This window comes from Pelodiscus sinensis, chromosome 5 (genome assembly GCF_052426305.1).
Source record: "Pelodiscus sinensis isolate ZL-2025 chromosome 5, ASM5242630v1, whole genome shotgun sequence".
In the NCBI taxonomy this organism is placed as follows: domain Eukaryota; kingdom Metazoa; phylum Chordata; order Testudines; family Trionychidae; genus Pelodiscus; species Pelodiscus sinensis.
In genome coordinates this window covers 24616495-24632616 of record NC_143056.1, presented here as the reverse complement: position 1 = coordinate 24632616, position 16122 = coordinate 24616495, and the positions used below count along the sequence as shown (strand labels likewise).

Genomic DNA, 16122 nt, shown 5'->3' with positions numbered 1-16122 from the left:
GTGAGAATTTAAGCCCTGTCTGTTGCTATCTCTTCACTGCAATCTCAAATTCTATAGTGCTTTCTATTAGGAAAATAGTAGATTTTGGAGTACCTTTGAATAGGCAGAAGCACTTCTTAGAGTGAAAAGTATTGTTATTAGCAGACTGGAAAGGAGCTCATTGGAAGAGATGGGATCTGAGCGACTGTTACTTAGTGGTCGGGAAAGGATGAGGAAAATGCTCTCAAAAGATTCAGTTCAGTCAGATAGTCAGCTGAACTTCTGGCTTTGGCAAACCTACCAGTCCCTTTTGACTGCTTGTTACTAAGTGTAATATTGCATAATGATAGACTTTATCAATTAATGAGTTCCAGAGTTTCTGAGTGCATTGCTAGATCACATCCTAAACTCAAACATGTACATTTCAAGAGTGTGATAACCTCTTTTCTGTATTGTCAGTTTCCCCGATTTTTTTTTCTATTTTCAGAAGCTGAGCCTGTAGAATAGGGAATGCTTTGCATGCTACAAATAGGGTCTCCCTGCCAACACACGAGATTCTGAGCCTCTTCAAAACTTGGCCAGTTTAGGATGTTGATTATTTAGGAGTGTGTAGTAGATGACATTTTTTTCCCCCTCTGCATATTAAAAAGGATGAAGAGTGAGAATGGAGGGGAAGTGCATAGCTAAGTAGCAGAATTTTGACATTTTTGCAAATGTGCATAACATTGAGAGAGCTGTGTGGTTGATTATTATTCTGACTAAAGCAACTATCCCTTTGACTAGCCTATATTTATTTTTAACTTACAAATAGAATGAATAAGCAAGTCCAAAAGCTTCAGAGGGATAGCCGAGTTATTCTGTAACAGGAAAATTTTTAAAAACAACAAATAGACTAGTAGCACCTTAAAGACTAACAAAACATGAATCTGGACTTCTAAAACTCCTGTCATCTGAAGTGGCCTATGCCCACAAAAGCTCATGATACCATGTACATGTTTTGTTAGTCTTTAAGGTGCTACTAGTCTATTTGTTGTTTTTTAAGTTTTTCTTAAGTAAGTAATTCCTGGAAACTGCAACAGTAAAATATTTTCAACCTGTGCAGTTCAAGGCTGTTTAGGGTGGGTGAGGGGAACAGCACTGTTTTGTGTTATCTTGGAAACTCAGCTCTTTTTGCACATTGAAGTTACCAGAGAGAACTGATTGTTAATGTTTGTGATTCCAGCCACACTGAATAAAGTAACTGGCACTGTGTGTGTGTGAGGGGCGGGGGAGTCGGGGGGCTGGAGCTCTCACAATCTAGTAATGATGAGGACAGCAGAAGTAAAAGCCTGTCTTTAAAAATGCTTTCTGCAGGGGTGAGGGACTGCGAAGTAACTCTGAGTCTTACCAGAAGTCTTCAGCATTCAAGTCTGACTTTTGATGTGTCCATGCATTAGTTTTGGCAGTAAACTGTGCATGGAAATTTAGTTTCCATTTTTCTCTTATTTATTGGCATTGAACTGTGTGTAGTCATCTCTGGCAGCCAGACATTCTTAAAGCACTGGAAACTTTTAAGCTGATGCAGTGTTGGTCTAACTACTCAAGAAAGCAAACTTTATCAGAGGAGTTAAATACAGTGGGTCTATAAGTTATGACTGTTCTTATGTTGTCATTTTAAACTATTGTACTAGATTTATAGACTCATTATTGTTGCTTCTGTTTTTCCCCAATAAGAACTGATTGTGAAAACTCCAACTCAACCTCCTAGACTAAGGACTACTACCAAAGCCCCAGGGAGGGGTTGGCCAACTGCAGAAACACCTCATGCCACCACTGCAGATTGGGTGGAACAAATCTTGAACCTACTAAGAAATCAAAATAGAGTACAGGTGACCTCCAGAACACCAACAACCAAACCTCCGAAGTCTAGGAAAGGGGGGAAGAGTGGGGAAAGGAGAGGACGGAGAAGGAAACCCAAACCTGCCAGCACCCTGTCTCCCCCACAGCTCTTGAATGGTGCCGTGCGACTGATGAACAGGCAAGCAAGAGGAAGGGACCGGGGAAGGGTAGAGGTTTACATCAATGGAGAGTGGGGTACGGTGTGTGATGACTTGTGGAACTCTAAGGCAGCAGCTGTGGTGTGTCGCCAGTTAGGGTTCCCTTATGTTGTCCGGGCAACCAAGAGAGCAGAGTTTGGGGAAGGACGTTCACTTCAGATTCTTCTGGATGATGTTCAGTGCACTGGGCAGGAAAAGAACCTGCTGGAATGCACACACGCAGACATTGGCAAACACAACTGCTCTCACAAAGAAGATGCAGGAGTGATATGCAGCCATGAAGACGATGTAAACTGAAAACTAATTGCAGAACATTGGGAAGAAGGGAAGGGTAGAATTGAATTAAACTCATCTTTCTCACCCCCCCTTTAAACAATGGATGTATTGAATATGGTGTATTTATCCCTGAGGATGCTATAAATGATTTAAGTAAACTTGCAGTCTTGTGTGCTGGGAGGAGAGAGAAGGTACAGAATATAATCGCTTGAGCATGTGTGTGACCAGGGATCAGGTTTTTCTTTTTTTATGGGTGAAAGAAGAAACATCCTCATGTCATGTTAGGCTTTGCCTACAACCCTCATCTACATGGCTCCGTCGATGGAGCTATGTAGTCTAGACACAGCCTTAGTGATTATGAAATAGAAAAAGGCACCCCTTTGCCATCACAGCTGGGAATGTGGCACAGCATTCCCCCAGCTATGTCTGGCAGCATTCTGCTGAAACACATTCCCAAATGGCAATATTTTAAAGTTTTGTTTAGCCAGACATTCACATCGCCTGTTAAGCTGTTCTGACACCTGTAGAAAAAGCTTCAAGCATCTGTGAGTCTGTGGGGTTTTTTGTGGAACATGGAGATAACTTTGTGTTGAAAGTTTGGCTTAAAAAGGAAAATGAAGCCAGGGGCCTGATTTTCCTTTCACTACCTTTGTGGCTGATGTAAGTGTATTGACTGAAGTGGGAATTACATCTCTTTACATGAATAGAGAATCCTACCCAGAATCACCTGTAGTGCCTGGAAGAATTGTGTTAAATTCTATAAATTGGGTGAAATTTCATTCAGAAAGTCTTCTCATCTCACTAGCACCAGAGTAATTGTATTGGCATCACTGGAGTTACCTGCATTTACACATTGTAAGCAAGAGGCAAATCCAGCCCATAGTACATATGGTGACTTTCATTCAGTCTAACTGCAGTTATGAAAACACTTCAGCCCTAATTGTCCACTGCCATGAGCTTTGTGTGGCTACATAACTCTACACAGATCAGGCACAACACACTCCCAAATCAGAAATATAGCATTTTAGACCCTTTTGCAAAGATGTAAATGACTACATACAGCGCAAAAGACATGGAAAACGAAGTCTGTTGCATGCATCAGAAAATCTCAATTGGTGTGTGTATTTTTTAAAAGTAAGTAAACACCACCACATCCTTGCGGACTGTCAGAGCATGTCTACACTAGAGAGTTATTTCGAAATAACTCCCCTTCTTTTGAAATAAGGTGAGCATCCGTACAGCAAGCCCGTTTTTTCAAAATTATTTTGAAATAACTGGCTCGTTCTATTGAAATAATAACCCCTGCTTCTCATGAGGAGTATTGCCTATTTCGAAATTGTTATTTCAAAATGTGGATGCTCAGTTGCTATTATTTCAAAATAATTGGCCTCCCGAGGCCTCTCACAGCTGCCCTGGTGGCCACTCTGGCCACACCCCTGATAACTACTGCTCCCCTTCCTCTGCAGTCTTTAAAGCTGCAGGCAGAAGGGAAAGGACTTGTGGCACCAGACCAGCCCTTCCAGCCCTGTGCCACACAGCAGCCTCTTTTTTTGGAGCCATGAGTGACCCCAGCACTCCCTCCCACCCCACCACGGCTGCAAGCACCCCCTCCAAAGCCCCTGGTCAGGGGCAAAAAAGGACATCAGCTGGGACAGGTGCGGAGATCCTGGATCTCATAGAGGTCTGGGGTGAAGAGTCAAACCTCCAGGCTCTCTGCACCAGATGCTAAAATGCTGATGTTTATGGCTGGGTGGCCACCAGCCTGGCCCAGAAAGGGCACAGTCACACCCTGGGCCAGGTGTGTGGCAGGGCTACATGAAGGTCAGGGAACAAAGTGCATGCTCTGGCACCACAGACCTGCCACTACTATGAGTATCTGGATGCCATTCTAGGAGGGGGACCAGTCACTCCCCTTCCTGCATTAACTGTGGCCCGGACAGGCCCGTTGTCAGCCTCCACCCAGGGTAGGGCTGTGGAGGAGGATGACTGCAACAATGAAGAGGAGATTGGCCTGGATACCATGCCCACCAGCCAGGTGCTCGTCATCAGTCTAGAGCTGGTGCACCCCCTCCCAGGATGTCTCCCAGGGTTCAGATGAAGCTGGGGAAGGCACTTCAGGTGAGTTCCATCACTGTCTCTATACACACGGGGAATGGGAACTTGGAGGAGGGATGCCAGGCTGGCGGGGAGATAGCTGCTCCCAGATCATCCACATTATCCCGCCAGCATAAGGACATGTGTCCCTCAATCACCACCATCATGGGTGCCTGGTCCACCAACCACCCTCGCCCTTCCCAACACCTGCCCCTGCCCCATCCCAGAGCCCCTCCTCCCCCTCCTGTCCCTTCCCTGTTGTATATTTCCCAAATAAAAAATTAGTTTTTTCAAAACAAAAAGACTTCTTTATTTGGACTGCAGGAGAGGGGGGCAAGGAGGGAAGGGAGCAGTTCAGGAGAAGGCACACGGGCAATGCAGTGGCCCCTCATGGGGAGACCAGTGGGGAGAGAGTCTCATGGGGCCCTTGGCTGAAACTCTTCCTCTAGGCCTCCTGGATTAGCACAGCCCTCTGACGGGCTCGCCAAATGGCAGTGGTGCACAGCTGCTCAAAAGCCCAGGTGAGCCACTCAGCCTCTGCTCCCCTCCCTGGCAGGAAAGTCTTTCCCTTGTTTTCTCATATATTGTGGAGCATAAAGCAAGCTGACATCACCTGGGGAATGTTCTGGTCGCCACGGTCTAGGCGGGTGAGGATACCCCGGAACCACCCCTTGAGGTGACCGAAGGCACCCTCTGCAACTAGGGTTACCAGGTAGCTTCAGAAAAAATACTGGACACACTTGATCGGGGGGAGAGGGATGGGAAGCAGGGCTGGGGGAGAAGGTTGGGGGCAGCAGGACTGGCCGGGGAAGATTGGGGGGGGGATGGCTGGTGGGAAGCAGGGCTGGTCGGGGGGAGGGGCAGTGGGACTGGCCAGGGGAGATTGGGAGGAGGAGAACCGGCTGGCAGGAAACACAGCTGGCCGGGAGGGGGTCAGGGGAGTGGGGCTGGCCAGGAGGAAGAGGGGGAGAGAATCAGCCGGTGGGGATCAGGACTGACCCGGGCACATGCAGATCCCAGGGCGCTGTCTGTCCCGCACATGGTCCCAGTGAAGTACAAGCGAGGCCAGCTACGGCTCCACAACACACTTGAACAGCGCTCAGGAGCACGGACAGGGCTTCTCCTCCCCCCCCCCCCCCCAAGGCGTCACTGTTACGTCAGACACAACCAGAGGTTCCCAGGGCCGATCCCAGCCACTCTCCTCGCCTCCGCCAGGCTTCTGTCGGGTGCCCAGACAGAAAACCAGAAAATATCAGACATTGCACATGTCCGGTATTTTCTGAATTTTTTTACTGAACAGAGGGCCCAAAACCTAGACTGTCCAGTTGAATACCAGACACCTGGCAACTCTATCTGCAACTCTGTGGCAGCTGCTGAACCTGTTGTTGGTCTCTGGTGGGGTTTAGGCTTCCCATGTAGGGCTTCGTCACCCAGGAGAGCAAGGAGTAGGCATGTTCATCTCCCTGACCCTAATGGTGCAGTCGGGGAAAAAAGTGCCAGTGTGCATCCTCTGAAAGAGGCTGGAGTTCCTGAATATGCAGACATCATGTGCCTTCCCCAGTCACCCAACATAAATGTGAACTGGCCCTTGTGGTCCACGAGGCCTGCAGCTTGAAGAAAAGTACTCCTTCCTACTGATATAATCTGAGGCCCAGTGGTCAGGCCAGGATGAGGATGTGGGTGCTGCCAATGGGGTCGATGTTGCCCAGAGTGATGACCCTCTTCAGCAGGATGGCATTGATGGCCTTCACCCATAGAAACATAGAATCATTGGGTTGCAAGAGCCTTCAGGAGGTCACCAAGTCCAAGCCGCTTCCCAAAGCAGGCCCAACCTCAACAAAACCGTCCTAGACAGGGGTTTGTCAAGTTGAGACTGAAAAACTTGTAGAGACAGAGATTCCACACTCCTGCCTAGGGAAACCCATTCCAGTGCTTCACCACGCTCCTAGTAAAAGAATGAGTCAAACCTGCATGAGCACAGCCCTGACTGTGGAGCTCCCCATGCTGAACTGGTTCCTGACAGAGCTGTCTGGCATGGCGAGCTTCCATAGTGCGATGGCGACACACTTCTGAAGGGAGATGGTGGCTCTCCTGCGGGTGTCGCATTGCTGGAAGGCAGAGCTCCAGGAAGGTTTCCTTCCACATGTGGAAGTTCTGAAGCCACAGTTGGTCATCCCACTGCTTCATGATGATGTGGTCCCACCAATCCAAACTGTTCTCCTGTTGTCACAAGCAGCGTTGCACTCAGGGGTGGCCCGTGAGCCTAGGCGAAGTAGGCAGTTGCCTACAGTGCCGCTGGCCTGGGTGCCTGATGATGATGTCACGGGGCGCTAGGGTGCCCCGTGATGATGTCACGGCCATTGATGGCCGTGCGGGGGGGTGCCAATTGTGCCGCCCGCTTGGGGCGCCAGCTGCCACAGCTGGCCTCGGGCTGCTCCTGGTTGCACTGTGTGCAGGAGAGGACAGGACAGAACATTGTACATGAGAAGCACCCCAGCCTGGGTGAGGAGGTCCCCCATTCTGAGTGGGTCATTGTGCGCCTTCAGCACCATGAGGGCAATCTGCATGAACTGTGTCATGAAGTGCAGCAGGAAGCTTTGCAGCAGCTCCAGCTCCATGTTGGAAGTGCTGTGGCATCCGCAAGGGCAACCAGAGCACGAATTGTGAGTTACCTGATCCTCGAGGAGGTAGGCGGTGGAGAAGAGGATTGTGAGAGACAGTGGTAGAGATAAGCCCTTTTAAGCACGAGTCTCAGCTAGCCTCAGCAAACAGCTACAGGAAGTGCTTCCAGTGGCTTTACATGCAATTCAGACTCCATTCAGCGTGGACATTCTATTCTGATATGAATCTGTGCTACTGTGATGGGGACTTGTAGTGTGGACGTGCTATTTCAAAATAGTTATTTTGGGGATTATTATTTTGAAATAAATAATCTCTAAGGGTATGTCTACACTGCATTCTTCTTTCTAGAGAGGAATGCAAATGCAGCCGAGTGAAATTGCAAATGAAGCACAGATTTGAATTTTCTGTGCTTCATTTGCATAATCACATCTGTCCGCTTTTTCGAAATACCCTATTTTGAAATAAAAAATGCTGTGTAGACGTGGTTATTTCGAAAACAAACCCTTCTTTTGAAATAACCCTTACTCCTTATAAAATCAGGTTTAACGGTTATTTCAAAAGAAGGGTTTGTTTTCAAAATAACCGCATTTCGAAATAACCGCTGCATTTGCATTTCTCTCTCGAAAGAGGAATGCAGTGTAGATATACCCTATATAGGGTAGACATAGCCTTAGTGTTGATCACCGTTATCTCCTAGTTGCTGCTATTGCCAGCTTGTGGCATTCACTCTGTGCTAAGAGAGGAAAAGGTAAAGAATACTGAAAGCCACAGCTATCACCTTTCTATTGGTACATGGGGGAGTCATGTGGATGCCACACTGCCTATAGAGAACATACACAGTATTAGAAACAGAAGCCTTCTATTATATTTTTCTCTGACAGCCACAAGTACTATGTTCCCACAGTTGCTTCCACCAAAGTAAGTGCAGATGTGTGAAAACGTGTGTGGGGAAAGGGGGGGTTAAGCATAGACAAAGAGAAAACAAGCTTGTGACTTTTCTGCATATTCATACTAATGAGAAGTACTCCTGATACTCACGATCCCCTTTAACTTTAAAAATCTGTGATAAATCCTGGTATTTTTCATTCTAATTCTGCAGCATTTAAATAAAGAGGTTCCAATGCCGAAGGTTAAAAATGCATGCACATTTAACTACTTGATGCATCATTAGGAATTTAATAAGATTCTTATTAGTAGTATTTCTCATTCTTTTAATGCTCACTGTTTCACGTGTGTCACATTGAATTTAGTTTCTGATGTGCAGACTATGATGCAGGACCAGCTCCTGAAACTGTCAGTTACCACAGTGCAACTGTGGATGTACTATTCATGTGTTATGTGGCATCCCTGGAGTCTTCGTCTTAAACTGTTGAAGTTTTGCTGGGTGCTGCTAAACAGTTGCTTCTCTCCAAGCCAGAAGTGGCTGCATTTCAATATTGGATTGCAGTTCCTCTGTAAGTGTATGCAAAGTTTCTGAAACACTTATAAGAACCTTCAGGAGGAAACATTCTGTATCAACTAGGGGTATGTCTACACTACAGCGCTAATTCGAACTAATACATCCAGACTAAAAAACTAGTTCGAATTAGCGTTTTGCTAATTCAAACTAGCATGTCCACATTAAGTGGACCCTGAACCGGGGTTAAGGATGGCCGGAAGCAGTGCCGGCAGGGCATCAGATGAGGACTTAGAGTGTGGAGCTGCTGCCTCAGGCTAGCCGAGGGCTGTGCTTAAAGGGACCCGACCCCCACCCCGGACAGACAGTTCTCAGGGGTGCCCTGCTTGCAAAGCAGTCCTGTCTTGGAGTGCCCTGAGTGCCCACACTCGGCACATCACAGCACTCGGCCATCAGACCGGCTGCACTTGCCGCAGGCTGCCATCTGGGGAGAGGGGGCAATTGGGGGCCTGCAGGAGAGCTTCCACCCCGAGAAGCCCGCAGAGCCAGCCCAGTCCTCCCCATGGGGGGCTCGTGCCCCATTCCTCCCTCACCTCCTTCCACTTACCCTTCCCTAGCCCCCCTTCCTGATATATAAAATAAAGAAAACATGTGGTCAAAAATAGAATCTCTCTTTATTAAACAAAACTCGGGGAGACTGGGAAAAGGAGGTGGAAGAGGGGAAGAGAGAGGGTGGGAGAGGGGAGGGCAACTAAAATGATCAGAGGTTTGGAACAGGTCCCATATGAAGAGAGGCTAAAGAGACTGGGACTTTTCAGTTTAGAAAAGAGGAGACTGAGGGGGGATAGGATAGAGGTCTATAAAAGCATGAGTGGGGTGGAGAGGGTGCATCAAGAAAAGTTCTTCATTAGTTCCCATAATAGAAGGACTAGAGGACACCAAATGAAAGGAATGGGTAGCAGGCTTCAAACTAGTAACAGAAAGTTGTTCTTCACAAAGCAAAGAGTCAATCTGTGGAACTCCTTGCTGCAGGAGGCTGTGAAGGCTAGAACTAGAACAGAGTTTAAAGAGAAGTGAGATAAAGTGATGGAGGTTGGGTCCATGGAGTGGTATTAGCCAGGGCGTAGGAGTGGTGTCCCTGCCCAAAGTTTGTGGAAGGCTGGAGAGGGATGGCACGAGACAAATGGCTTGGTCACTGTCTTCGGTCCATCCCCTCCAGGGTCCCTAGGGTTGGCCGCTGTCAGCAGACAGTCTACTGGGCTAGATGGACCTTTGGTCTGACCAAGTACGGCCATTATAAGCTCAGGGCTCAGGGTCGGGGGTCTCAGTGGACCACCTTGATTTTCATGCACACCTGCTCCTGGGTGGCCAGGCTGGCAGTTCTCCTGCCCTAGATGGCTACTTTCCTGTGCCTAGTGCGGAGGTCGTGGACGAGGTCCATGATGTCCGCACTAGACCAGGCGGGTGCCCGCCTCTTGCGGTCCCGGGCAAGCTCCCGGGAGCCGCCAGCCTGGTCCCGGGAAGAGGGGGAGGGCTGGGGGGCATCGGGTGGCTGGCTCGAGCCGTGCCAGGTGCAGGGTCTGCTAGCTGGGTGGTGGCAGGCTTGCACCTGGCACGGGCATCGTAGCCAGCCCGTGCCCCTTTAAGGGGTCCGGGGCCGGGAGGGGGGCAGACGAGTTTCCCTGGTGTTGGCCAGAGTGGCCACCAGGGAAAGCTGGGGAGGGCTAGCCTCCCACTAGTTCGAATTAAGGGGCTACACACCCCTTAATTCAAACTAGTAAGTTCGAACTAGGCTTAGTCCTCGTAGAATGAGGTTTACCTAGTTTGAACTAAGCGCTCCGCTAGTTCAAATTAAGTTTGAACTAGCGGAGCACTAGTGTAGAGCCTATCAAAGTTAATTCGAACTAACGTCCGTTAGTTCGAATTAACTTTGTAGTGTAGACATACCCTAAGATATTGTCATGCCCTCTCTGGTAAGGTAAATGTATCTCAAAACTAAGCTATTGTATGTTCACTTTAGCCCCTACAGGGGCTTAGGCCACCAAAAGAAAGAAAAATAATGTGCAAATGAGTTCTGTTTCATTTGTGTGAAATTTCAAGTTTTAGATTTTTAGCCAATATGCAGTGCAGACCTCTGCCGTGAAAACCCTGCCCGCTTCCCCTGTATCAGCTTGCTGAGTATAAGGAGTAGCACACACCTTTCTTACACTATGAAACACAAAACCTGTCTTTAATTAATGTTAAGGCTCTGACTCAGACTCAGGAAATTGAATATTAGCACTGCATGTGACACACTGTTTTTAACACCAGCAAAGAAAGGAAGAAAACAAAGACACTAGAGCATGCGTCAGAATTTGAGCCTGAAAGGAACATTTCCTGGCTTTCGCTGGATAGTCAAATTAAAGTGATTTAATCTTTATTTTGGGATGTGTTTGTGGGGGAAAGAGCTCTTTAGTGCAAAGTTGTTCTGAAATGTTGTCTACACAGAGTACCTATGAGTAGAATCACAGAATACTAGAACTGGAAGGAACCTCAAGATATCATCAAGTCCCCTTCCCTCATGACAGGATCAAGCACCATGTAGATCAGGGGTCAGCAACCTTTCAGAGGTGAAGTGCCAAGATTTGACGTATTCACTTTTATGTACGGGTCTGAGTACCGGTGATACTTTTTAAAGCAATGATAGTCCTACTTAGAACAGTTTCATTAATAAAGAAAGATGCAGATCTTACCTTTTAGTGCAGGGGTCGGCAAACTTTCAGAAGCGGCGTACCAAGATTTAACTTATTCACAGGTCTTGTGTGCCAGGGAGAACGAGAGGGGAGGGGAGGCAAGGGCAAGCTGGGCATGGTGACCATATTTTCGGAACCAGTTGCAGCCAGGGAGAACAGTTTAATTTAAATTATTAAACAGAGTTAGCATTTTAACTTTCTCATGTTAGTTTATCAAACTTCATTTTAAATAAAATAAACTATTATGTCCAACACAAAAGGTTTCCTTGTTTTCTTTATTTATAGCAGGAGTGGGGAACCTTTTGTGGGTCGGGGGCTACTGACCCACAGAAAAATCAGTTGGGGACCACACAAGTGAGAAGCAAAAAAAACTCCTCTCCAAACCTCACTGATGTGGCCCCCAACTAAGACACCTCACGCCTCTGGATGCAGCACTAGCAAAATGGCTCAGGCATAATTATGTAATTAACGGTGAGTTTCCATTAGCAACTGAGGGTCCATGGAAAGGTTTACATTGAGCCAGGTGATCCACAGGCCAAAAAGTTTGAGAACCATTTAAATAGAAGCACCACTGGCCTCTCCTCCCTGAGAGACTGAGTCAGGCTCCCTGCTGCTCCACAATAGCGCACAGAGAGATCGGGTCTGTTACCACTGTGGTGAAATCACCGTGTCACTCTGGTGTGGATGATGGACAGACTCTTTGTGAGTCTTCCTCATCCATGCAATGATTATTTAAACCAGTAGTCCCCAACGTGGTGGCATTTTGGACAGAACTCGTAAGATCAAGCCTTACGTCGGATCCGCACTTACGAATGGGGCTACGGAGCCATGTAGTTTAGACACACCCTAGGGGATTTAATCCAGATTTATGCTGGTGTAACAAATCAGAATTTGGCCTATTGCTTTCTTATTACTTTTGCATGTTTCCTAGGAGAAAGTAATGTTTATATTGGTACGAAAATTTTGTCTTTCTATAATTTTTATTTAATATCTGAGCTTCTATATATCCTTTTAAAATGCAATCTTTCATTGTAATGGTGGTGGAAACAAACCTTTATTATAATGATAGTGGGTCAGTAAAGGGTGTGTCTACACTGCAGAGGAAGATCAAAGCTACTGTGGTCAATCTTCCAGGGTTTCAATTAGCAGTTGAGTTAAGACAGCTAATTCAAACTGGGGGGGGGGGGGGGGCGACGGGGGGGGCTCCTGTCGATTCCAGTAACCCTCATTTCATGAGGAGTAAGGGAAGTCAAAGGAAGAGTGTTCTTCCTTTGACTTCCTGTAACGTAGACAGCGCTAAAAGCCGAGGTAAACTACTTCAACTTTATCTACACAATGAACGTAGCTGAAGTTACTTATCTTAATTTGACTGTGTCCCGCAGTGTAGACATAACCTCACATATTAACTATAATACTATATCTTGTATTTTATAATAAGCTCCCCAGATTTTAAAATAAATTCTAGAAATCTTTGGATATATTTGAAAAAAAAAAACTTTATATCTTCACTTCTGAGATGAACAGTTGGCATGAAGGAATGCAGGTGAGTTCGACTATATGCAACACTTTCCTACATATATCATAAATGACATATGCAAGATTAATAACAGAGAAGCAACACCTAATGCAAGAATTCCAACAGCGGGGAAAATGTTATTTGCTCTAATTCTAACCCATATAATGTGCATGGTGGTATATACCACACACAGTAATAATAGTAAGACCCAGGAGATCAGATGTTAAGTTAGTTAACCACCAGAACACTAAGATGGACTTTTTTTATTATACTGTTGCATTTTTTATGTAAGGTTAGCATGTTTCTATTTTAAATATGTCTATATTCCCTATCCTCAAAGTACTTTATAAAGCATTGCATTGAGCTGAGTGTGCCTATACTAATACCACACAGTGCTAGTGCCTTTTGCTTGCTGTGTGTAACAATATAAATAGAATGTTTAAATTGCTAGCACATTTTAAAATCATCGATAAGCTGTGCAGTTTTGCTTTGCCATCACACGGTAAGAAAGATGAGATTACATGCTCTATATACTAGATTTTAAATACCTTGGGAGCAGGGACCGTGTTTCTTTTTTAAATTTTAGCTGCGTGGCAATTAGTCTATGACAGGGCTACTCAACATGCGGCCGGTGGGCCACATGCAGCCCACAGCCTGTTTGTTTGCGGCCCGCGGTGCAGTTTGGGATTATGCGGGGTTCAACACATGGCCCTCAGGTGGGAGACAAAACAAAAAAGTAGTCAATATAATGGTCTTCTGTATGCGTTTTTGTAGATACATTTCTGGACTGTCACTGATCATTAAAAGTGTCATATGGGTGGAAATTGGGTAAATATTGCATTTTATTAATACCAGTCGAACTACTTAAATGGGGCCTGCGTGTTGTCTAGTCTTGCCTTAATCTTTGTATTCATTCCTGTCCTTGTGAAGGAAGCTATTTGCATATATTTGCATATATATGCAACCACACTTAAGTTGGGGCCCTCCTGGGATGAGGTTTACCTGGGAGGTCGACAAATGCCATTGATGTCGACCGCAGAGCTTCCAGACTACCGCGCTGAGCCGACAAACAGCTGATGGGCTCAGTGCAGCAGCCATTTAAATTTAAATGAAGCGGCGATTATTTAAATGGCCGCTTCATTTTCCTATGCCGGGTAGCCTAATCTACATACCTCTGGCGACAGAGGCATGTAGTCTAGACATACCCCAAGATAAATTATTCCAGTAAAAATCCTAACCCACTCCATTACTCATTTTATCTAACAAATTCTCCAAATCTCCACTAGGTGGCAGTTTAATACTTTCTGGGTTTACTGCTGTGTTGTTTATTAGTCACATAGTACTTTCCGCTAAGTAACAAGGCAGCTGGAATTCAAACCTAAGGAACCAGAAATAAGAATTTATGTGCTCTAAACACACAGCCATCATGGATGCTCCAACACTTGGATACTCCAACATTTCTGTTAGTCTATAAGGTGCCACAGGATTCCTCGCCACTTTTGCAAATCTGAGTCTGACATGTAGTGGAATATGGACTATTTCTCGTAGTGGAATATGGACTATTTCTCTTCAGTTTATGATAACTTTGGTCTCACCAAGAGAAGTTATTCCAGTAAAAGATATTACATAATCCATCCCCTCACTTCATTTTATCTAACAAATTCTCCAAAACTCCACTAGGTGGCAGTTTAATACTTCTGTGTTCACTGCTGTGTTGTTTATTAATCCCACAGTACTCATGGCTAAGTAACAAGGCAGATAAATTCAGACCTAATCAACCAGAAATATTAAGAACTTCTATGATGCTCTAAGCACAGAGCTATCAAGAACATCGCCAATAATACTGAGTGCCTTGAGTCCACACTGTAGGACAAAAATATGGGAAGTGTTTGATTTTGTTTGCTGACGACTATTCCCTGAATGCCAAATCTGAGTCTGACATGCAGTAGAATATGGACTATTTCTCTTCAGTTTATGATAACTTTGGTCTCATAAGGTGTATCTACACAGCAAAGTTTTTCGGAACAATGACCATTATTCCAAAATAACTACGTGAGCATTCACACAGCAATTACATTATTTCAAAATAATTTCGATATAAGGGATGGCTTATTCCGACTTCTGTAAAACATATTATATGAACAATAACACCTATTCTGAAATAGCTATTTCGAAATAAAGTGTATTTAGATGCTCCACTTCTGCTATTTTGAAACAGCCCCTCACCAGGGCCATTCTGTTATTCCTCCTGGGACTCTAAATCGAGATAGGGTCTGCATTAGGGAAGCCTGCCTTGGATTAATTTTTGAGGTTTTCCTGCAGCATAGACATACTATTTCGAAATAAGCTATTTCAGAACAAATATTCCAGAATAGCTTGTTCCGAAATAACTGTGCTGTGTAGACGTAGCCATAATGAACATCAAGAAGACAGAAATGATTTACTAGCCTGCACCTGGAAAGCCTTAAGTAGAGCCTATTATCACAGTGAATGACCAACCTTCCAGGCAATGGACAAGTTCATGTACCTTGGTAGTAGTCATGTACAGTTCACATCTATGATAAAGTCAACACCGGAATGGCCAAAGCAAATGTGGCCTTTGACAGACTATGTGCAAATAGGTAGAGGCATTTGTGAGCAAACTAAAATGCAGGTCTGCAAAGCCATCGGGTGGGTAAGGCTGATGTGTGCATACACCAGAACTTGGATGGCCACTACAGATGGCATGTTAGGAAGTATCCATTCTCTAGGGCAGTGTTTCCCAATTGGTGCTCCGGGGAACGCTGGGGATCCGCAAAGAGAAAGTAAGGGTTCCGTGAAGAGCCGGTGTATAGGCAAAAAGTGAAACCTCTCCGTTTTTGTGACCGTCACAGTTTCTGTCATACATACATGACATTTGGTACAACTGCTCAGGAATTGCTACCTTTACTGGCTGGTTGCAAATTCAGAGAAACTGTGTTTTTTGGTAGAAAAATCTCTCAATTTGCTACCTCCTGGCTAACCGGACTCAGGGGATGCTGGTGTTTTGCCTTGGGCGGGGGCCTTTTGCTGAGAAGTTAGTGTTTCGGTAGCTGCACCGGCACCTCCGACCCCTTAAAGAGACAGAGCCATGGCGAGGGCTTTTTTCAGGGGCCTTTTTCTTTTTAAGGCAACTCTAGGGGTTCCATGGCCAAATAAAATGGGGAAACACTGCTCTAGGGACCAAATCCCAGATGAGAGGAACAGGCCATAGAATGTCAGATAAGCGATTGCTAAAGAAGATCTTTTACGGGGAGCCCAGAAGAAACAATTCACAGCGTGTATGGGGGAGGGAGGGTGTTAAATCGGAAGGTAACTAAAAAGAACCCCAAGTAGCTACGTGTAATACGCAGACTTTAAAATATCCCTTGGGTTTCAAGGGTGAAGCGGGGGATTATGGAGCCGGGCCGTGTGTTGTGTAAGCGAAGGGGGGGGGGGGGGGCGTTCTGCGTT

General features: G+C 45.8%; 1 protein-coding gene across 2 annotated transcripts in view; it reads left to right on the top strand.

Moving 5' to 3' along the window:
- HHIPL1 (HHIP like 1) overlaps positions 1-2455 on the top strand; it is a 38019-nt gene extending 35564 nt beyond the window's left edge. For both annotated transcript variants that reach the window (XM_075926596.2, XM_075926595.2), the window contains exon 9: positions 1693-2455. In XM_075926596.2, coding sequence (XP_075782711.2) covers positions 1693-2312 — 620 coding nt within the window. In that variant the 3' untranslated portion in view covers positions 2313-2455. The remainder of the gene's footprint in view (positions 1-1692) is intronic.
- The last annotated feature ends 13667 nt before the right edge of the window (positions 2456-16122 follow it).